The sequence below is a fragment of the Lutjanus erythropterus genome, chromosome 1 (genome assembly GCF_056507025.1).
Source record: "Lutjanus erythropterus isolate fLutEry1 chromosome 1, fLutEry1.hap2, whole genome shotgun sequence".
In the NCBI taxonomy this organism is placed as follows: Eukaryota; Metazoa; Chordata; class Actinopteri; order Lutjaniformes; family Lutjanidae; genus Lutjanus; species Lutjanus erythropterus.
Window position 1 is genome coordinate 37,259,900 of NC_139317.1, and position 24,203 is coordinate 37,284,102.

The window sequence follows — 24,203 nt, forward strand, 5'->3', positions numbered from 1 at the left end:
AGCTGGTTTAAAAGTTTTCAATTTAAGTTTAATCATGATTTAATCAGGTAGAAAAATGAATCCTTGTTGGTGCCACCCAGGCTCAATCCTTCATCACATACAGTCAAACTCAACACATTTGGAAATACATGGTTTTCACTGGAGAGGAAGGGTATAAAAAATGTAATCTGAAAAGTAACTAGTAACTAGTACAACACTGGCAGTTGTGTTCTGTGTGCTGACACTTTCTGGTGTGTTTACAAACAGCAACTGACAAATCCTACTTGTTCTACCTTTAATGAAACATGAAATTGTATGCTAGCTAATAAGTTCTATTCAAGGCATATTGTTTATTAGCTAATTAAAAACTTGACAAAACGTTAGTTTTCTAGTAAGATGAAAAGTTTTTTGTAAGGCACATTATTTGCTTGCTAGCTCAAAAGTTAACAAAACACTGCAATTTTCTAGCAAGCTAAAACTTTTTTAAAGGTACATTGTTTGCTAGAAAGCAAAAAAACAAACAAACAAATAAAACAAAAACAGTTTTCCAGCAAGCTGAAACTGTTTCTTTTTTAAAAAAGAAACTAGAGGTAGTAGAGGACAAGTCGGTCTTGAAATCTTGGATTTTAATATCTTGAAGATTATAAAATTTTCAAAGAATCCCAACAGGATCTAGAGTGTTTTTCCCCAAATATTTATGTAATTCTCTTAGTGGCACTGATTTGTTTGTTGAATTGAATTCTGTCAACAAAATATTAATTAAACTGGCTATCATTCATAGGCAAGCTCTTATAGCTTGATCTTTAGTATGTAAACACTGCATCATTCCTCACAGATACTTTATACGGAATAACAAAGACATTTTATACAAAAATAAACCACAGTTTTATTGCTCATGGTCTATGGTCAGAACTGATTTGAATTCTTTTGGTCTTCCATCATGGTTATTTATAATGGGAAAAGGCTTTCTGTATTCTGAATAAATATTGTATTGATAATAAATATCAAATTTACCCTGCTAAAAAGTGGATGGAAATATAGAAGGTAAATATAGATTAACCTGCGTTTTTTTCGTTTGTAAAAAGAAAAAAATTATAATATATTCCTACTCATAAATATACAAATTGTGTGTACTGTGATTTTCAAAATCTGATTCACGTTTCCTGCAGGGATTTGCAGTAACGGAGGACCAACACTAGGTGGCAGTAATATATTTTCTCATCTCATTTTACTGTCAGCTGATCACTGCAGTGCAGCGTGCCGTCAAACCAAAGCAGTCAGCAATGTAAACACTGACTTTTCATTCACGTACTGTGGATTTGTTCGTCTACAAGTAAGTCTCAACTATTTATATATCTGTTTTAAAAACGTTTGCATGAGCGCGGAGAGGTCTAATGAACGTCTCCTCAGTTTTGTTTTTGGCTAAAGCTTGACTAACATTATAGTACTTGTATACATGCTAACTTAGACAGCTATTGCTGCGTTACGTAGCTACTCCCAAACCGATGTACACCAAGTTTAGGCCAGTTAATTCTCTGTTTACATTCTGACTTATTACTGTCAGAATATGACCTTTAACGAGCCTGCCTAAAATACGCTGTTTATTCGGGATAAATGAAGCCTCAGTCCGCATTAAACTTTGAATTTGAGCAACAGAGTAAGAGCATGTTACAGTAAACCCTGTAAGTGATTGTCAAACAAAATGGTGAAATAATTGACTGTGGAATTAAAGTGGAATTAGATAACTAGGTTGACTGTCAGTTAATTAGAGGGTCCATGTAGCCCCAACAGGTCGTATACAGGCATCACTGTGATCTTCTGCAGCTGAGCTTGACCTCTGACCTCCCAGCAGAAGGCCATATATTTGGATTGAACAGCATATTGATCTTACATTCCGGCCCAGACCGTCTAAGGAAATTTGATGTTGCTGTCGTTAGCATGGCTTCAACTTCCAGCTTTGCTCCACCGAAACTGGCGGACTTCATCCTCACTGAGAAACTGGGCAGTGGTACCTATGCTACAGTCTACAAAGCCTACAGAAAGGTGAGCTCGAAACTTGCTTTAGCAGTCATGTTTGCATTTGAGTTCAAAGTCTGACTCAGGTGAGCAGCAGTGACATTCCCTGTACTTGACTTGACTTTGCTGACCAACTAAGATATTACAATTAATGTAAAAGATATGTTCCATTATTAAATGTGCTTTCTAGACTCCCAATTTTGTCAGTACACAAGTATATTCACTCACACTGGTATTCTAAGTTCAGTCTAGTTTTGTTGTTAAAACTGAAAGTGAAAGTTGAAGTTTAGTTCTGGGCTGTGATCTTTCAGGGGGACAGTCGAGAGGCGGTGGCAGTGAAGGTGGTTGCGAAGAAGTCTCTAAATAAGGCATCTACAGAAAACCTGCTCACAGAGATTGAAATCCTCAAGACTATGCGTCACCCTCATATAGTGCAGCTAAAAGACTTTCAGGTGAGCTCATTTACAGCTTTTAGATTTGTGGTAGCTTAAACAATTGATATGTTGTGAATAATAAACATTTTTTCAATTCCGAACATCTATTTGACACCATTAGAAGGCACAACAGGAAAACATCTGTCTCCTGCCAGAGATGGTTATGAGTTTAGTGTCTGATGTATATTCTGAAACCATAGCACTAGTCTCTTTCCCAGAGTGTCTGAATTCTTCTCTTTCATCAGTGGGATGCTGAGAATATTTATCTGATCATGGAGTGGTGTTCTGGTGGAGATCTTTCCCGCTTCATCCGCAGCCGCAGGATTTTACCGGAGAGGGTGGCCCAGCGCTTCCTGCAACAGATAGGTGAGTCTTTGCCAGACGAGGTTACAACCAGCAGGGTTCCTTTGGGTGCTGGAAATCCTAGAAAACACTTGTCAAGGTCTGAGAAGTGCTTGGATGTTGGATAAAGTGCTTGAAACTATCTGAAGCTGTAATTACATCAGTTTCATAATAAATCACTTTAGATAAATAAATAAAATATGTTCCAGTTCTAGTAATTGCTAGTATAGTAAATGTTTGCGTGATTGTTTTATATTGGCTCAGTCTAGTTATATAGGATGCCAAGTCTACTTACAGACAGGTGACATATTTTGAAACATGCAACTTTGTTGTTCATTTTCATCCATTGTCTGGAACCGCTTATCCTTGATGGGTTGCGGGGGGGTGGAGCCTATCCCAGCTGACATTGGGTGAGAGGCGGGGTACAACTTTGTTGTGTTTTCCTTAATTTGTCACCCTGCTGTAGAGTGCCATCGTAAACCTTTTTTTTGGTTGTTTGTGGCACAATAACGTATGTTTTAATGTGATGAAGAAATTATATAGGGCCTAATCTTTTTGATCATATATATAAGGGTATATAAAGATGTAATTTACTATAGCTGTAAAGTGCTGGAAAAGCTCTAAAATGCACCTCAAAAATGCTTGAAAAATTCTTGAATTTTGCATTGGAAGAGGTGTAGGAACCCTGAATCTGTTTGCGCATACATTTTCTTATTTATATCTACTTTGATGGATAATTATATCTTTTATTAAGGAAACAAAGCAGCACAGGTCAACAGTTTTTGTGCACCAGTTAGTATTATTATTTTTTTAAATGTAGGAAGTTGTAAGTTGTTTGTTGTGTTTTAACATGTATTCTTATTTAATGCAAGTTGCAAACTTCAGAACTACATGATCGCTGTGTTTGTTTCATTGTGTGGTTGTATATGTGTCAACACAAACAGCCTGCGCCCTCCAGTTTCTTCATGAGCGAAACATCTCACACTTGGACTTGAAACCCCAGAATATTCTGCTCAGCGGCTCTGTCCTCAAACTAGCAGGTGATCTCATGCCCACTCAAACAGTCAAACAGTCAAATAAATACATACTGATTAGCATTTGATTCAGATCATTTCAGCTAGGCACCAGACTCCAGAAAAAGTGAATCACAATACTGTGCTTTTATGTTCGCAGACCAAGAAAGTGACTTTTTTGCACAGCAGGCCACATTTGCTTGTTCATGTTGTATTAACATCATACTCCTAAACTGTATAGCTTCAACTAAACACCCCATTGTATATTTTACATTATAAACATGTCATTTGGTAGAACTGTGCAGTAGTTGAAGACAATTTTAGGGCCATTGTACCCGCTAGAATCTCTCACAGTCTGATTTACATTCTGATTTGCCCTCAGATTTTGGGTTTGCCCAGTACATGTCACCGTGGGACGAGCAGAGTGTCCTGAGAGGTTCTCCTCTTTACATGGCTCCTGAGATGGTGTGCCAACGCCAGTATGACTCCAGGGTAGATCTCTGGTCGGTGGGAGTCATTCTTTATGGTGAGTGTCTTTTCATCTCTTTTAAATACAGGAAACCCTCAACATAAATTACACACTGCTTCAGACAATCTGTTCATTGTAATGCTGCTTCATTATATAATATTAATAATGATAATAATAATAATAATACATTGTACTTATATAATGCTTTTATATGTCAAAAATGACACCAAGATTGCAGTTATGAGGGGAGGTTGGTACCGTGGAGCCGTCAATTGAGAGTGAAGTTATGGGTGGATTTGGTGAGTGTTTTTGGTCTGATGATGGTAATTTTGGATTTGTCCCAGTTTAGTTTGAGGAAACTGGTTTTATTCCAGTGATGCAGTTTGTCAGGGTTGAGTGGGTGGCATTGGAGATTTTCTTGTTGGAGATGAGGAGCCAGATATCATCGGCGAAGCAGTGGAACTGGAGACCATGACTGCAGATTATGTGACCAAGGGGGAAAAGGTACAGAATGAAGGAGTGACTGATGGTGTTAAAGGCAGCGCTGAGGTTGAGGAGGATGAGGATGTTGAGGTTTTTTTGTTTTTTTTTGTTTTATTGTGATAAGTGGAGAAAGAACAGAAAAGCAGGCCTTGACAAGGCATGAGGGGATTGGGTCCGTGGTGCAGGTGGCAGGTTTGGGTTTCCAGAGCCAGTGTAAATCAGTTGAGAAAAGTAAGTGGTTTGGGCAGAGGAAAGGGCATCTTCGTATTGCTGCAGATGGTTTTTGAAGGTGTCCAGATGAACTGTGAGACCTGTGCTATTGCAGAGTCTTTTGAGTTGTTGGGCGCAAGTTTTCATCAAGTGGAGTTCGGGGGTGTACCAGGGAGCAGAGTGGGTGAAGGAGACTGTTTTGGTTTTGTGGGGTGCAAGCTTGTCGAGGCAGGAGGATAGAGTGAGATTGTAGTAGTCCATGAGGTCTGAGAGGTCCTGTGAAGGTCAATGAAGGGAGAAGTGGATATGTTTTCTGAGAGGGAGGACAAGAGGGAGGTAGGGGAACAGAATTTAGATTATGGAAGGTGAGTTTTGGCAGTGGGGTGGGAATGCCAACGGTCATGGTAATGGCTAAGTGGTCAGTGAACAAAACATATTCCCATTCACAGTATCTGGTGTTACTGTGCCTTGCTGTAGCATGATTCCCCCTTAATAATATTTTCTAACATCTCAGGTTTTATCAGTTGAGTAGACTTGGCACCAAGGAGATCATAAACAAAATTGTGCCATTAATCATTAAATTGAAGTCTGGTTAGTTCACTTTTTAGTTTGGTACAATAATTGATAGTTGTATAATTAGCGCACTACAGTAATTGCACTGTGTGGAGTGAATGACGTACAGGACATAATGGGAGGACTCTCACTGCCAGTCATGTAAGCCAATTATAGTAGCATGTAATTTTTGGCTGAAAAATTCTCATTACAGAACAACATCATTCATGTCAATGACAAGTTAAATGTACAGTCAGACATGGTTAAGGTAGATAATCTAAGATCATTTTTAAGTCCACTATTTTAAGCATGCATGCACTTTAACTTAATACACAATACATTATTTTTCATGGTTTAACACTTTGCAATCGCTGCAGATTATCCTCTTGAAGTGGTCTACATTGTTTTTTTCATTAACCTTGTTTGTGTGCATGCAGAGGCACTGTTTGGACGAGCACCATTCGCATCAAAGTCATACGCTGAATTGGCAGAGAAGATCCGGAGTAACCAACCTATCGAGGTACGTGTTGAGCAACAAAATAATTCCTCATGAATGAAGTGCTGTACTGAGACAGCTAGCAAGCCTTCTTAAAAATTTGAATGACTCACTGCTCACACTAGTGCTCTAAAATAGTGCCACATTGTGCTACATATTTATCATTCAGTGAATGCATGTGTTAACTATAGTCCAATACTGGCAAATACTATATTATGTCTAGAACGACAAAGTCCTGTAACGCAGCAGTGCTTATTTTTAGAGGAGTTGCCAACGCATGAATTGCTATATTTCACCGTTTGTCTCAGTAACACTTTGTTACTGAGTTATTATTTTTAAATTTTTATTATTTTTTATTTTTATTTTGTTGTAATTTTTGTTTTCATTACAGTTTAGTGTCAGTTTCCAGAGTAGGTTTGCTTGCTTCAGTTTATTTTTTATCGTTTAAATTTTTTTTTTAGTTTCAGTGTTAGGTTTAGTTTTTTTTCAATTCTAATATAATACTAGATTGTCTGTTCACATGGAAATTTGTCTGGCATCACAAGCTCTTAACAATCATTTAAGAAGTTCAGAATAAGTTTTACAACACAAACACAACACTTTGTGAAGATGTTTAACTCACAGTCATGTAGACATCCCAGTCTGCACCAGTGTCCTATCATGCTTGTTGACAAATTTGATCAAATTGATAAAGACTAAAACAAGGACACTTTTATTTGAATTTAGTTTTTTAAGCACAAAACATTGTTTAAATAAATTTTCAATTCGTATGAATCTTTATTTCAGTCAGTTGAGAAATTTTTCACTCATAATTTTAGTTTTTAGGTCATTACTAGTTAACTTTTTAACATCCAAATATACATTCACACATCACATCACTTTAGAATAAGAAAATTTAAAATATCAAGTGGTCTTAAGTCACCTCAGTTTGCATGTTATCCTTATATTTAAGTATTAATGCTCAAACTGAATGAAACCAAAATGCAAGAATCATTCCTTTTCTTGTTCAATGTATGTCCTACCATGATGTTGTTTATTAAACATTACCACATTAACACATTATCACTGAGTACTGGTTGATTTCTCACAATATTTGTGATTATTCACCATTTAGCCACTGGATGGCATACTTTCATAATGTACTTTATCATCTCCAGTCTAAAATTTAAAGGAACAGTCTGGGATGCAAATGAAATGAAATGATTTTACATGTTTGTAAACAGGCCAATATATTATATTTGATCATGACATGTAAAGAGAGACAAATTGGTGCCTTGTCTCATCTATAAGTCAGCCGATTTAATGATCTTTGTGTAAAAACTCCATAATTAATATGGTTTAAAATGCTAATTGGATGTTTAAAGACTTCAAACAAGAGTTTTGTCTTGAGCTTAATATGTTGAAATGAAATGATAACTGATTGCTGGCAATTTAAAGTCACAGTTGTGTCTCTGTCCTGATTCACTGGCTACACAAACCAAATGTTAATTACCACAACACAGCAGCAATTAAGGATAACAGTACTTTTAATGATGGAGGGCTTTCAAAACACTTGAATTCTTGTGTTGGACATTAGGCTGGAGCTCAATGGATTGCATTAGCACATGGTCCATTACTCAGGGATTCACATGGAGAGTTTTAAGGTCATCTTTTGATAAAAAGTAGCGATGTGAGACTAGAGGGTCTCTGGCAACAATCTGCTGTCCTTTTCCCTTGGATTGTCCTGTGGATTGAGTGTAACATAATAAGGTCGTGTTTTGTGCATCAGCTCCCTCCCGGGGCCAGGGTATCCAAGGACTGCCGAGACCTTCTCCTGCGGCTTCTGGAGAGAAATCCAGATGCCCGGATCACCTTTGCAGAGTTCTTCCTCCACCCTTTTGTGGATTTGGAGCACATGCCGAGCGCAGAGAGCCTAGTGAAAGCGGTAAGAGAAGAGGGAGAAAGGGGAGTGTGCGCTGGCATGTGTGCATCTCCTCCAGACGACCATGAATAATGTGTGTGTGATTGACTGAGCACATGTACACATGTGTTGGTAGGTTTGCGCTCATGCCTGCCCCACATGTGCCTTCACCCTTGACTCTGCATGCATGCATAAGCAATGGAGAGCTGCTGCAGTTTGCATTCAGTGATGCCAGTTCCTATTTCCTCCTTTCAGAAAGAACTGGTCCTGCAGGCTGTTCAGAAGGACCAGGAGGGGGAGAGGTCTGCTGCTCTGTCTCTTTACTGCAGTGCCCTTGAGCACTTTGTCCCCGCTATTCACTGTAAGAGCAACAACCACTCTCATATCCTGTCTGTGGCTTAAGCCCCTTCAACAATGCACCATCTTTGTTCCATCACAGTAAACTACCAAAGTAAACGCACTAAATGTAAAAACCAAAACATAACCATTCTTCTCTCCCCCCTCTCCTCTAGACGAAACAGACCGACAACGTAAAGATGCCCTCAGGCAGAAGGTACCCCTGAAAACACTCCCTGTATTCACGTTAGGATTACTTTCTATTTTCAATTGGTCTTTCTTTTCTTTTACACTCCAGTGGCTCTCACTTGGACTGAATTCTCCTCTATGAATACCATATGGTGTAGATGGAGAGCATATGGCGTGGTTGACATGATTAAGTTGAGTCAATGTAAGAGGACTTCCCACAGGTCAGCCAGTATGTGTCCAGAGCCGAGGAGCTGAAAGCCCTGGTGGCCTCAGACAACAGACTGAGCTTTGAGGAGGCCCGGACCTCCAGGGATGTCCTCCGAGGTAATGAACACAGCTCGGTGCAGAGGTGGGGCCACTGTATGTCAGCAATAGCTTAGTCTGGTCGAGAGATGTGTGACAGGGCAACTTTAGTAATGCAATGTGTGTTTTTTGTACTTGGTTTTCACAAAGTAATGTAATTTTTAAAATATTTTCCTGCTGTAAATTTATTATTCTTGGAAGTACATACATCCTCAAAATTGCTTTAAACTGCTGTATAGAAGAATGCAGAGATGAGTGATCCTGTCTTCCTCTTTTTAATGAATCCTGTGAGCAAAATTTAATTTTCTTTTCCTCTGCCTCAGAGGTCAGAGGTCAGCCAGAGAAAGGCAGTTCTGGGTCTCTCAGGGATTTGTGTTTTGCTCAAGGACACTTATGCTCTATTACCCCGTTGCTCTAAAATAAATATTATGAAATCTTAAGTATCTCAAGTCAACTAATATTAGAGTCTTAAAATAGTGCAGCTGGCATGCCGACTTACTTACAAGTATTCCATATTTTCTAGTAGAGCGCATTGATGGTGCCTTGAGACTGATATACAGCAGGACTCAAAGTTGTGTTTTTTTTGTTTTCTTTCCACTTCAGAAATGTCTCGAGACCAACCACGACTGCTGGCTGCGCTGGAGATGGCCTCTACTACCATCGCTAAGGTTAGAAGGGGGTTCTGCTGGGTGATGCCGCTGCTATTGAGATGCACACAAAAGCAGGGTGAAGCAGAAGTAATACAGCAGAAAAAAATACAAACCAGCAGGATACAAACCAATCCCTTTTCACAGATTTCTTTCCAAACCACATCTTTTAAGATCACTGGTGAACCAAAAACCTCTATTTTGCAGTTTTTTACTTGTCTGATGCTGTGTTAGTGAGGGAAACGTGTTTATATTTTTGTTTCTCTGCTGTTAACAGCCTAAAAAGTAAGAAAGTAATGAATAAAATATTTTTTCAATGCTGAAATGGCAGAACTATGCATGCACCATTGTAGCCCAAGTGTTTCTGTAGGCAGATATGAAACAACGTTTTGCCTCATTTCCAACCTTCCATTACAGGAGGAGAGTGGATTGGATGTTCGTGAGGCTCTGGATGGGTACCAACAGTGCTTAGGAGAACTTCTGTTGGCGTTAGCAGGTAGGTAAATATTACTCAGCTATCCTGTCCTTTATTACTGTTGGCTACTTGGGTTGGGTGATATGTTAAAGGAACTGTTCACCTCAAATCAAAAATGCATCTTATTCCTATAACCTTTAGAGTTACTGTGAATGAGTGGCTGTCAGTGAGAACTTGCTCGTTCTTTTGTGGCAGACTCTTTAGACCAGACCAAATCAGCAAAATAAAACACAAAGTGTCCCAAAGATCCCTCTCAAAAAAACCCAACAACCTGTGATGGACCCAGCCAGTCACAGGTTGTTGATGTACTCATTCAGTTGCCCAACTCCTATTGGCTAAAGAGCCAGCTTCACTGGAGCCAAAGGTTTAAGTGCCTTGCTCAAGGACCATTTAGCTGTAGTGGGTGACTGAGGGGGAAAATTTAAACCATATTATAGTCCCACATCTGCTACGTCTACTGCATTCAGAGACATCACCTCAGCCTTGGGCAGCTGTGTGTGTTTGCACACATTTGTATTAGAGAAACAGAATAAAAGAGACTTGAAGGAAAAGTCATTTTGTGAGGCAGATGGGCATGAGGGCGCATAAAGTGAACTAGAGAGTGGAGACGATGAGCTGACTCTGAGAGAAACTCATTTAGAGTTGAGGGCACAGCTAGAAACTGAGACAGGTCAAGAAGTGGCTGAACAAAGACAATGATACTCAAGGGACAGTCTGCAAAAGAGAGACAAAAATGACTTGAAGAGAGAGTAAAGACAGAGACTTAACTGGAAACAGAGAGAGAGACTCTGAACAGAGAGACTTTGAGACAGATTGATATAAAAAAGACTCAGTGAAAGTCTCAAAGAGATGGAAAATAACTCGAAAGTGATTTAGAAAGAGTCAAAGACAAACTGACAGAAAGACAGAGACAGAGTGAAGCAATAGACTTGGAGGGAGACGGGGACACTTAATAAGTGACAGAGAGACAGACAAACAGAGGAGCTACAGAAGAGACTCCAGTGACTCTGTGGCCTGGCGTCCATTAGGCCCGGCTCATGAGCTCATCTGGAAGATCGGCCTAATGGAAGAGGTGGGATAGAGTGATCCAGATGTGGCTTTGAGCCGGGATGAGACCCGGTGCCAGCACCCTGTGTGTGGTATGAGAGCCGCGCCATCTGCTTCCCATTCAGACAGCACACTTCACGTCTTTGTGTTATTACACACCAGAAACAAATAAAAACTATTATCTCTCTAATAAACAAGAGCTCTAATAGTCTAGCCGGCGTTATTGAAGGTTTGTCCAGTAGGGGTTAAATGGTAACTTCAGTATTTTTCATCCTGGACTTATTTTCCCTGGTTTTGTGTCTAAATGATTAATAGGGCCAACATTTTTTACATTTTTTTTTAACATTCTATAGAAATGTATATTATGACATACAAGATTTTAAGGTCCAGCACTTCAACAAACAAAAAACAGGAAAAAAAAAATTTAAACTAACCTGTCCACCTCCCCAGTCAGCCGCAGTGTTCAATTAGGTGAAATTCTATGGTGAAAAAATTACCACCTGATATCAATGAGACAGAGAAAGGACGAAGGAGAGGACCAGGCAAATTAATACACAAGACCAGAGAGGTGAGTCTCATTCAAGACCTAACACAGACAGGTTGTCAAAATATAAAGGGGACAACAATTTTTGAATTTGGTCCATTAGTAAGTAAGACCACTGCAGCCGACAGAAGCTCAGCTAAGCTACAGCGTAGTGCGTGTTTTTGCCCAATTGTCATTCTTGGTGTCTGACAAGATTATGGAAAGGACTGCCTCAGAGATAGGCTGCTTTTTAAGGAGTAAGATATGTTTTGTTTAACCAGAAACAGGTGTTTTATTGCTCTTGTCAAACTAACCAGACTTTAATTGTAACATTGTCATCTTCACTCACACTTGACAGAAACAAAATACAACTAATCAAAAATGTCTTGGCTTGTCTTTCCACTGCTCATACAACTCTTTAGTTGAAAGAAACCATTAATATATTGTGTTTGATGTGAAAGTATGAGGAGAGGAGTGAGAGGAAGGTCGGACATCAGAGAAGCAGTGGGGAGAAATGTGTTTACATCAATAATATTTTAACATCTAACACAGTCAGTAAAAGGTTTACTTCAACCAAACCAGAGCTGGTGATTGTAGGAACAGTGGAAGACAAGCCAGGGTGTTTTTGTGAGTTTTAATTGTTAATGGTTAAACAAAATCTATCATCCTGTTTTACAAAAAGGTCTATCTTTATAGCGATTCTTTCCTTATCGTTGTCAGACACTTAGAATAACAATCTGAGCCTGTCTGTTGCAAAAACAAGCTCAGTTTGGCTAAAGCTGGCTGCAGCAATCTGCCTCAATACTGGACCAATTTAAAAAAATGTTGTTCCCATTAGTCATTTAGACACAAAAACATGGGAAAATTGGGTCCAGGTTGAAAGTTTCTTTTTAAAGGACTGATACTTTTAGATTTCAGTTAATGGATTCTAGATGTTGCATTTATTGTCTTATGTGGATGAAGAAATAGTTAGCAAAAATGCAACTTAACAGTGGTATTTATTGTCAGTGGATCAGTTATATATGATTTACTGGTCCAACTAATCCCATGCCATCCTAACCAGCCTGTCTCTCATGTGTCAGCCTCGTTGTGTGGCACAGCAGATACCACCAGAGGGGATTGAGGGGAGAAAACATTGGTTCTTTGTTTGGCTAAGAGCTCTTTGTTGCCCAGCTTCCCAACATGCCTTGCCACCAGAGAGCTCTCCTCCTCCTCCCCTCTCTCTTCCCTCCCTGTCGATCTCCCCTCCAGGATGACTAACTGTGAAAACACTGGCCTACATTAGAACCATTTCCACCCTTGAGCCCCCAGTCTACACGCTAGCGAAATCCAATCTAGTAGTTGACCTCTTCTTGAACAAACAAGGTGATTAGGCAGTGGACTCTTTTTCCTTCCTCTCCCTCATTATTCTTTGTATCTTTTTTTTCCTCCTCTCTTTCTCATGGCGAGCCAGCCGAGCCCCAGGGCCGCAGGAGAGAACTGCTCCACAGAGAGGTGAGTAGGTGAGGAAGGGCTTCTGGTTGAGTGCTCACAGTAGGAGCAACTATCTGTCACCTCTGACGAGCCCTCGGCTGATCATCACATGACCCATGAGCCTTTTTCCGGCACTCACATGTGCATGTTTTCATGGTGATGGCCAAATAACGTAATCCATCATCTATATTACTGCTGCATACACATAAATCACTGTCCACTTTATAATTGGATATTTAAAGGTGTTTTTTTTTTTTTATCAGCAACACGACCACTTGTGTGGGAAAAGAGACACATTTAGTTTTCTGGTTTTGCTATTTTGGTTCACCCTCATTAACGCTTTTTAGCTAAATACCTATATAAACACACTGTTTGCTACCTGTCCAGGACCAAACAGCAGACACAGAAAGTTGATGACAAGTTGGTGACCGTAGGGGAGCATGTAGGAACCATATAGCCAGCTACTTTGGTGGAAACCAAAAAAGAGCTTACCTGAATATAACATTTATCCCATGACCATAAACACAAATAAATACACAAATATTTGTTACATTTTGTTTGTTACACAAGTATGTAACAAGCATGTCTGTTTGAGAGAGGACCCCTGTTAACTGTTACACTGCCAAAAGGCATGTTGGGTACAGCTCACTTGTTGTTGCTTGCTGCCCAAGAACAGATGACGAAAGAGGAGCCAGGATGTTACACTGTAGCAAAGTCTTGTAAATTAGCATTTTCTTTGGTTAAACTCAGTCATTTTAAGCACCAGCTATCAGGGCTGCACAATTAATCGAAAATTAGCTAAATCGCAATATATCCAAGTGCAATATCCAAATCACAGAGGCTGAAAGTTCTTGATAAAGGAAAAATGTGTGACAAAACAGCATTATAATGAAGGACTGTACAGATGCAGAGATGGCCTGGTCTACAAATGTTCTTCGGATGTAAGAAAATATTTTGGTTTGGTACAGAGCCCAACAAATGTCACATCATAATATTTTCTATGTCTTTATTTTTCAGTGAAAATGAAAAATATTAATACAAAAATGATCGCTCCCTCAAATCCTGAATCATATCACAACTTGAATATCTGTCAAAATAGTTACAACACGTTTTTCTTACCATACCATGTAGCCCTTTCAGCAGTGTATCTTTTGAAATGCTTTTGTGGGAGAAATAGCCTGGCATTGCTAAGGGACGCAACTGTGTCATGGCAGATGGACCCAAGGCGATGCAGTGTCGAGCGTGAAATTTCTTGAATGGGCCGTTCTCAAGAAAGCTAAAAGCAACAATACCGGAGGTCAAGCATTTGGCCCATTCCAAACGGGCACATTTTGAACAGTCGCTGCACAAGCTAATTTTAAATGTGGTAATATTGCAATATGACAGTATTTTGTTTATAGCTTGTTTGTTTTACCTCTAAGTGGCAAAAAAAATCAGTCATTGCAGGTTTAAATTCCCTCCACCAAATATTAAACTCTCACTGTCATTGTCATTGACAATCATTTCAGTTGAATCAAAGCTGACATTTAAATTTACAGACATGTGTAACTTCAAGCAGAAAATAATGTGTCTGTGATAACTGTTACAAAAACAGTTTAGTTTATATTAGATAGAAATAGATTTTGACTTCTAAATAATAAATCAAACAAATAATAAAAATTAATATTCAGCTCCAAGTAAGTCCTTCACTTGCCTTATTGCACTAATAAAACCTTTCCTGTAGAATACATACCTGCTTTTGGACATCAGCCCGAACATACTTTAATAAACCCTAAATTTTGATGGTCTAGTAAATTTTCTGGCTCTAACTTACAGGAATCAGGATCCTGCATTCATATTTTGCATGTCTGTTATTAATGCTCCAAACTCGTTTTTGTGCAATGTTTAGCTAGCAACTGAGCCAACAACAGACAACAGTATTTCACCAACAAACCCCAAGGGGGGGGAAGGGGGTTCGAGTGGGCCTCATAGACCTCCCTATTTGAAGTTTTATGGGTGCTTGTCTTAAGTAAATTCAGATGCGGCTGTAATAATCTAACACAGCATTAGAGAGGCGGGGGTGGGGGATCCGATGGAAAGCATGTGTGCATGTGAGAACACGAAAGAGCCAACACATGCTGCCATGACTGGCCTCCATGTGCGTTCATATCTACTGTAGAGCACACTTTAGCCTTTCAAAGCTGTAATTCAATATCCTGGTTTCTCACTGCTGAGCCACAGCTTTGATCCATGCAGTGCTGTTGATATCGTGTCATTAGGGCTGAATATATGTGAGGTCATGTTGTCCTGTGACCTGTGCACTCTTAAAACTCTGCAAGTTATCAATAAGTCCAATGAACCCTCCTCACCCATGTAGATTCATTCCACATTTATTGTACTTGTTGATTAAAGGGGCTGTGATTAAAGTGCTGTGGCTACATAAGGTTCAGGGTCAGGGCTGAATCCTAACAACCTGTGGTCAGAATGATTATTTACTGCAACAGATTGGTGTTTAAAAGGCAAATTATGGAAGCCATCAGTTTGGGTCCCCCATGATTATGACCCTCAGATGTTACTGCAGTAATACCCAAGAGGACTTGCTTTATACTATGACATAGTGGTGATATAACTAGGTATGAGGTACAGCCAAGAACCCTCATGATCACCAGAAGACTGATTACCACAGTAAAGAGCACCCTCAAGCATATGATGACAGAAATTACTGCTAGCACATGTGTCCCATATGAAATGCTTTAAAAAATAACAGACAGAGCAAGAAGTGCATTGGCAGTTTAATCTAGTTTTGACATGGAGTTTATCTCCCCACATATCTTAAAGTTATTTTGTTTTCTGCTGCACGAAGACGCCACAGTTTACTGTAAACAAGCAAAGCTCAGAACATACATTTGGAATAAAAATTTAGTTTTTTTAAGTAAAAATCAAATACACTGGGCCTCATGCAGGAACATTTTTGCATTCTTGTTTTAAAGTTCTCTTACTTTTTTCTGTGTGAAGGGCTCGTACGAACATGCCATGTCAGAGTCAGCAAACACTCGTATCTGCAGAAAACTCTGTAAATTATCCACCTGTGCATATTTGAGTGCATGCGCATGAGACTTGTAAATTAGCATAATTAACAACCCAATAATGATATATATGACTGCGCTTCCCTCTTCATATGTCAGGAAGTGCTCATTCATGAAAACGGCATTAAAGAGAAAAAAGAAGAACTCAACAAGTTTGGAGTTTGACATCCTGCTTTCAGAGATCCATGAAGTAAAATCTGTCATTTTAACAGCGTCAGCAGTGGAATTAAAAGACCTGCTAAAGCAAAGAAATGGGAAGAGCAAGTGCTGTTAATGCTGTGTTACCAGAGGCTTGGACGGTCACTGAAATAAAGAAGAAATGTCTTGTAATGAAAATGACAAAACGAAGGGTCACAGTAAGGGGCGAGTGATGACTGCAGCGAGAGGATGGGGTTAAAGCAAAGTTTTCATCACAGAGACAAGGACAGAATAAGTGAGGATGTTCTCCTGGACAGAGACTTCATAAACCTGCATGTGCAGATACACAGCCAACACACCTGACAGCAGGTAATGATACATCATTGAATGAATGATGGTAGGTGTTACATGGAAATTTATAAGTATATCATAATTTGAAATGTAGTCAAACAGGATAATATAAACATAATTAATTATAATTATAATTAGCATAATTTATTTTTCAAACTCAAAATGTCTTCAAACTAATGAAATATACAGTCATTAGTGAAAAACTGTGGTTTGGATACTGACTGACTGACTGCACATGACTCTCTGACAGGTCTGGACCACTTGTAAATTATGTTTGTGTCTGAAAGAAAATTCAAAATACAAGAAAATTGATGAATGCGACAAATTCTCTTAAATCACTCGTGCGCACCACTTAAGAACACACCTGTTCGTACAAGCAGTTCTTGCATGAGGCCCATTGATCCCTCTTTATATTCAACCTAAAATACGTGGGAATCATTATAGTCTACCAGTTCAAGAGCTTTTACTGGCAGTTATTGTAAAACAGTTTTCATGGTATCTAAAAAAATCTGTTTTTGTCTAGTGCAGATTAGAATTGTCTATCAAATATCAGATGATGCAATATTTAGATTCTTAGTAGATCTTCATTGCTTCCAAGCAGGATTCATGCCATCTGCTTACAGGAGAGACTAACTAAAAGAGCATTAATGTTACATATCTGTCTTTGAAGATGTTACTTCCAGGCACACCTCGGCTGAGGTGTTGATATTTATCTTATCTATCTTTGTATACATGTTCCTCAAAAGTAGGAGTTATCTATTATTTATTAGGTGTATTAACCATCAGGGTCATGATGGATCAGGATGTCTATGATCTTTTCACATAGTTTATTAAGTTTTCACAAAAGTGACAGATACAGAGAAGGTGAGTCGTACTCATCTCCCACCCTGACACACTCAAGCTAGACTTAGGAGCAGTTATCATGCAGTATTCTGAGGCACAGCAGTGCTTTGAGACAAATGCTAATAACAACATGCCAATATGCTCACAGTGAAAATGTTAACATGCTGAGATTTAGCAGGCAGGTGTAATGTTTACCATGTTCATCATCTTTAGCGTGTTGGCATGTAAACATCTGCTACTTAGCACTAACCACCAAGTATGGCGGAGGCTGATGGGAATGTGATTAGTTTTGCCCTGACGATAGGAAGTTAAGGGATCATGAAATTTCATTGCAATCCATCTAATAGAGATATTTCACTACTCACCAACATAAAAAACTATAAATGTCAACTCGGTGATGGTGATGGAGGAAAAGACAAGGGAACACCAAAGTCAGTTGGAAATCACTATTGTCTGTACATTATGACAGTCTGTCCAATAGTTATAGTTGTAGTTTTGAGTTTTATTTGTCTTGTACTAATCAATCAATCAGAGAGGAAACTACAACTGACAAATAAATCAACTTGTATCCTTGATATATTTCAGTCTGGACTGTGGACAAACCAAGCCATCCCCAGAGCCATACTGCAAATGGGTCTAAAAAAAGAAACCCCAGTAGAACACCAGTTGTCAGTACACACTGGCTGAAAACATGAACAAACACTTGTGTTGACAGTGTTAATTGTACTTATATTTATTGGAATTTAATGTCTCTCATCAGATTGAAAGCCTTATGACCAGAGCTGAATACATTAAAAAGCATATCAAGGTAAGAATAAATTTCTTCCTTCCACTGAATGAGTAAATTCATCAGTAAGAGCACAGAATATGTTTAATAGACTATGGGTAGGAAAAAAATGTTGATGTAACATAGTTACATCATTTAAAAATCTTTCAGTCCCTACAGTATATCTGTATTGATGTTTTTATGTATGTGTTTATTTTTCAGATGCAGGAGACTCAGAATGACGTGTCTCTGGACCGAGAACCTCTTGCAGACTCTGTGAGAAGCTGTGAGTTTCCCTGCTGGTGTTGTATAAACTGCTCTGTTGGTCATGAGAGTGTGTTTGCGAGAACTTTGCAGCCATGTTGATAAGTGATTATATGGAGGTTTGGTTCGGGAAGGTGGTGAGGGTCAAGCGAGGAATTGCCGCCTCAAGATGTAATGAAATGTCCTTTCATTAAAGGCTTTTCCACCAGTAAAATATGAGCCATTCTCTTGCTGTGCTGGCCACCCTGCAGGACTGTCTGGCTCTTTGATTTCATTTCAGTGGAGCCCTGGGCCGCTCTGTCCTCTGCCCTCTTGTAAAGCCGACCTTGTGAAAGTTAGACTTGGTGCTAGCAAAGAGTTACTCTCCTAACACACAAACACTAGAAATGACAACAGCACACACAGAGACTTCATTCCTTTAACATACAATAATAATAATACACTTTATATTGTTTATATTTAAAGAATCTGTGTATATTTAGTACATATCAAATCAGAAAAATGGTATTCAAAGCTGTGTTTCAATAATATAACATTTAATATACTGAAACTTCTCTCAACACTATATAAACAAACTAAAAAGCAATGTATTATTATGATACATTACATTTTAATACACTTGAACTTCCTTAGCTCTAACCTATATATTACAGTCTAATTCCCAATATTTTCTAAGCTGAGCTCCTGGATGGATAGTGAATACCTAAAGCCCAGACAATATCCTGTTCTCAGCAAGAAATTCCTAGGGAATTGTGAATAAAAAAATGGGGATGGGGGAAGGGCACCGATGACTCCAGAGGCGGCTCAAGTTTCACGAAGAACGTGGCTTCTTATTCTGCTGCTGTTATTTTAATAAAGCCACACTACGCTCAGCCGTACTGGCTGGCACTGATCCAGTAGCAGCTGTGCAAGAGAGGGTCGCAGCAACGCCCAAGTCTGTCTGCTGACCTTAGACTACACCAACACACGCAGCAAAATTTTGCTGAGAACCATCACGCTATAACCAGACATTTGTCCCCCTTAAAGCCTGAAGCCACACACAGACTTTTTTTCTCACCTGCATGATTAGTGTGAGGGCCAGACCAATTTTTCCATGACTAGTTAAGTGCAATGTCCATAATTTACAGAAAGATCAATAATAATTGTTCTGTATATTGTTGTAAATGCTGTGCATCCTCCGTAATTTATTCAGATGTCCAGTTTATGTCACAGCAAGTGAAAAATGAGGGCTAACTTTTCCTTTAAGGTCAGAATTTATCCTGATATACAGCCCATTGAATACTATAAAGGATGGACTAAGGTAAACCTTCAGCATAGAGGCATCACTCTCATGATTGACAAGGAGCACAGGAGAAGCCCACCTACACCTCATGCTGTGGAACACAACAGGATGCCAGTAAATACAGTACATGTGTGAAGGTGTAAAATGAGGCGGGAAAACTAGTTATATATTTATTACAACCCTGATCCCAAAACAATGGGATGCTGTGTAAAACAGATAAACCAGAATTTGATCATTTGCTAATCCTTTTTGACATATAGTCAGTCGAAAAAAGGAAAAATACAATGTATTTTACGTTTTACTTCATCAACTACATTTATTTTTGTAAATATATGCTTATTCTGAATTTGATGCCCGCAGCATGTTACAAACAAGCTGGGACAAAAGGCTGGGAAAGTTGTGGAATGCTCTAAAACATTCCACAGGTAAACAGGTGATGGTATCATGACTGTGTATGAAAGGGGCATAATGCACGGGCAGAAAAAGTTTCTGCAAATGATTGTATTCTGTTTTTATTTAGGTTTTACACAGCATCACAGCTTTCTGGGAACTAGGGTTGTATTATGAAAAAAAGGATTACATTATTTTAGGGTTATATTAAAAATATGTTTAATAAAGGTACTGTTTATCTGTATGTTTTTCTGAAAGATAGTATAACCCTTTCTCTCAGCAGCCATATTGATATGAAATAGAAGGGTAAACACAGGTGTTACCATAGGTACAAATTAAGGTACCATTCCATTTAGTGTAGCTGAGCCTTTCCAGTGAGCTAACATACACTATAACAACACCCCTGTCATGAATGGAACAGAACCTTAATTAGTATCATTAGTAACACCTGTGTTTACACTGTTTCATGTAAAAATGGCTTCTGTGAAAAGGATCCATTTTAAAGTCTTATAAGATATTCATACTGTGACATTTTTGCATCAAAACATGCTTACTTTCTGCAGTCATTATCAATATTCATCATTTTTTGTGACAGTACTTCAATGTCAATTTCACTGAACTACTGTCATCCTAATGTCCATGAACCATTTGGCCTGCCAGCCATATTTAAATGACCTTAATGTAAAATCTATTTAAATGTCACCATATTATGGGAACTCTGTGACTGAAGTAGAGGTTGACAGAATAGGTTGAGAGAAATGAGAATGTAGGAAATTTTAATTTAATGTAATATACACCACAAGGCTAGAAATGATCATTAATTGTCTGTATCTAATATTGTTGAAAATGTTTAGTCCGAGGATTAGTCTCCATTGACCATAGAAGTATCCAAAACATATTTGGAATATATTATTCTGTGTAATCCTAAAAGAAGACTGGAGTTGCCTCAGCTTTATTATTTAAAATATAGTAAATTTAAAATTAGAAATGTGTTGTAATCTTGACAAAGTGAAAGCTAACACACATCAATCACCTCTGTTTTCTCAGCTTGCTGTTTGCAGTAAGGCCGACGGCCATCGTGGGAACTGGCTGTGATGCCCCACAGAGCCACAGACTGCCTGTCAGTGTTCAGCTTGGATGCAGTGCCTTCACCTGACGACCAGGTTTCTGTCAGGGGCCAAATCAAACCTGCATCACACTTCACTCTAACCAACTCAGAACGCTGTCCGGGTGGGATATTACAGTCAGCAGCCAAAATGTGGTCAATGATCTGGTTGTTGCTGGAAAGTTGATGATTTGGCAGTTTGAGAACTTGTGTTTATTCATTTTGAGGGGAAAAAATGTTGGCTGGTAAAATACTGAAAGTAGCTCTTGAATTTTTGGACTTGCACACTGGTGAATGTGAAAGTTAGTTCCCTGTTCTTTACATGGTGTTGTTGCACTGCTTAGCCTCAAATCCCTCCTCCTGACACACCATTGATATGTAAATGCTGGACAGCTTGTATGACAATACCACACTGTCATGGTAAACGAGTTAAACTGAGACTGTTGCATTTTTTGTAGTGAAAAACATTTAACAGTGTGCAGCACCCCTAAAAACTGTGAAAACCTGAAAATACAATCAAAAGGGAGCTGTGACGTCGAGGAGTGTCACATCAGTTTTCAACTGTAGTATTAAGTAAATTATATCGAGGCCTCTGCAAACATGCACGTACTCCCTCACCCCCCCACGTTCCCCACTGCCTTTACTGTGGCTCAACCACAGGCTCACTATGCTCTCTCCGCTGATGGAGCCCTCTCCACCACTATGAGGGGAAAACTGGAGAGGTGCGGCCTCTGCCTTATTTACACTAGACTTGCATTTTCTTAGGTTTGGCACCAGCCGGGTATTTGAGGGATACAGTGAGTTGTGGCGCTCAAGCAGAGCCTTCATAACTAGGCCTCTGTGAAACAGTAAAAAGCTTAACAGGCGGTGGCAGGCCGATAATCCTCGCTGTTGTAGGTCTACACACACTGTTTTGATTTCAAACAGGTAAAGCGCTTGAATCTTCCAACATGGAGCTTTACTCTGTGAATATAATTTTTAGGACAACTGGAGGAAAGACCTGAAACAGGACTCAGTGGATACATGTACAAATATGTCTGCTGGCAAGATGTCCACACTGCTGTTTTGTTTTATTTTTTATTTGAATGTTTATACAGCTGTGATTTTTATATTATATGTATTTATTAAATGAGAAAATCAGTGGAAAATAAAAAATGGCAGTCTCTGAAGTCTCTATAGTCTGGACTTTTTGTCAACAGCACAAGGCAAACACTCGTGTTTCAGGACCTATGGAAAGATTTATGTGCTGTCGTGGGAGCAACGCTGCTGGTCGCTGGCCATCGTCATCATCTGGAAGGCCGCTCTGCAGAAACAGCTGGCTCGTGTCCACAAGAGGAGGAGAGAGGAAGGCAGGCATGGGAAAGTAAGAACATTCCATAATTATATGATTCATATAGAAGTCTGGAACACTGAGAAAACTGAATTTGAAATTTACCAGATCTAAAAAAAACTATGGGAATTCCACAAAGAATTCATTATAACTATATTATCTTCTTTCTGTTTATTGCCCATATCACTTCTGCCATGCTCGACAGATCTAACTCTTTTTGCAGTAATACAGTCCTCATGCACTTGCACTCTTTGCAGTTTTACCGCACAGAGGTAGAAATTAAGCTTTTCAAAAACCTGAACCATCTTAGAAAGGTGAAGCACTTAAAAATACTAGATTAGTGCCACCTGTGAAAACAGTTATAAGGTTTTCTGTGGTGCGGGAGGAGTTTTGTGTCGAAGAAAGTAACACTGTTGGTGTCATAGTGATGTCATCAAGGGTATCTGGGCTTAGCACTAATTTTTAACAGAAAGCCTGTTTGCAACCTGTAAGTGTGACTGGTATGGGTGTTAGGCTGCATTCCCTTTACCTCGGAAGATGTAGCTAGGAATGACACACCCGAGTCAAACGCATTTGGAAAACAAAAATGCACACCTCCAGAAAAACCTCTGATAATAATGATAATATTGCATTACACGGTATTTTATGCATACAAACACCATAACAAGTTGACAGAAGTTTGACGGTAGTGTGCATATGACTGATTTAAAAGATAGAACAAGCCCCTCTTCCAAAAAAGTTGGGACATTCTGCAAAACATACAGTAAATAAAACAGAATGCAATGATTTGCAAAAAAATTTCGACCTATATTCAACTGAATACAGTACAAAGACTAGATATTTAATGTTCAAACTGAATAAAGATATTGCTTTTTGTAAACATACGCTCGTTCTGAATTTGACACCTGAAACACATTCCAAAAAGTTTGGGAGTTTCCGAGTGTTATACATCACCTTTACTTTTAACAACACTCGGTGAGTATTTGGGAACTGAGGACACTAATTGTTGACGTTCTGCTACAAAGCCATGCTTTTGTAACATGTGCAGGACATGTCTTAGCATTGTCTTGCTGAAATAGCAGGGGCGTCCCTGGAAAAGACGTCCCCTGGATGGCAGCATATGTTGCTCCAAAACCTGTATGTACCTTTCAGCATTAATGGGACCTTTCTGGATCTGACAGTTACCCATGATTCCATTGCCACTAACACACCTACATACCGTCACAAGTGCTGGCTTTTTAACTTTGCGCTGACAACAGTCTGAGTGGTCTTTTCCCTCTTTAGCCCAAAGGACATGACAAGCATGATTTCCAAAAGCAATTTCAAATGTAGACTCGTCAGACCACAGCACAATTTTCCACTTTGTGTCAGTCCATCTCAGATCAGCTTGGACCCAGGACAGGTCAGCTTTATTATAACTGGGGTTTGTATATTACTACAGCTTTCACTACTGTTGATGAACAGAGCAGCCATGTTCTTGTGAGTCCCTCAACTTAATGGAAGTATAATGTGAAATGTCTCTTGAGGAACCCTTTAAAAAAAGACTTAAAATACAATAAAATCTTGGGAAGATCGTCAGTGAATCTGGGAGAAATATGTCTCCTTCTCCTAAAAGCTGTGAAACAGAGTGCGCCTGTAGTTGCCTTAGGTTTAGCAAGTGGTTTTCAAATCTGCCCAGGACTCACAGAAATGTTTGTTTTGTGCCGCACCAGCTGGTTAATCACATTCACCTGGCACGCCAGGTGTAAATCACTCCCAGACTGTATGGTTAGAACAGAGAGC

The 24,203-nt window shown here is 39.1% G+C and overlaps 1 protein-coding gene across 3 annotated transcripts; it reads left to right on the plus strand.

The window, feature by feature from the left end:
* The first annotated feature begins 1,216 nt into the window (after nt 1-1,216).
* On the plus strand, nt 1,217-22,260 carry ulk3 (unc-51 like kinase 3). 3 transcript variants are annotated; one of them, XM_084721170.1, is made up of 17 exons: nt 1,217-1,312; nt 1,878-2,022; nt 2,307-2,447; nt 2,675-2,795; nt 3,716-3,811; nt 4,167-4,310; nt 5,936-6,018; nt 7,763-7,918; nt 8,150-8,255; nt 8,407-8,447; nt 8,641-8,743; nt 9,326-9,390; nt 9,787-9,865; nt 12,868-12,908; nt 18,045-18,092; nt 18,273-18,336; nt 21,034-22,260. In XM_084721170.1, the coding sequence occupies exons 2-17, from the start codon at nt 1,918-1,920 to the stop codon at nt 21,048-21,050; spliced, it is 1,410 nt and encodes a 469-aa protein (XP_084577296.1). In that variant the 5' UTR covers nt 1,217-1,312; nt 1,878-1,917; the 3' UTR covers nt 21,051-22,260. The 3 variants fall into 3 exon arrangements, with proteins under 3 accessions (XP_084577296.1, XP_084577315.1, XP_084577305.1); XM_084721179.1 differs by having other exon boundaries at nt 1,233-1,312; nt 1,762-2,022; XM_084721189.1 differs by lacking the exon at nt 2,307-2,447.
* The last annotated feature ends 1,943 nt before the right edge of the window (nt 22,261-24,203 follow it).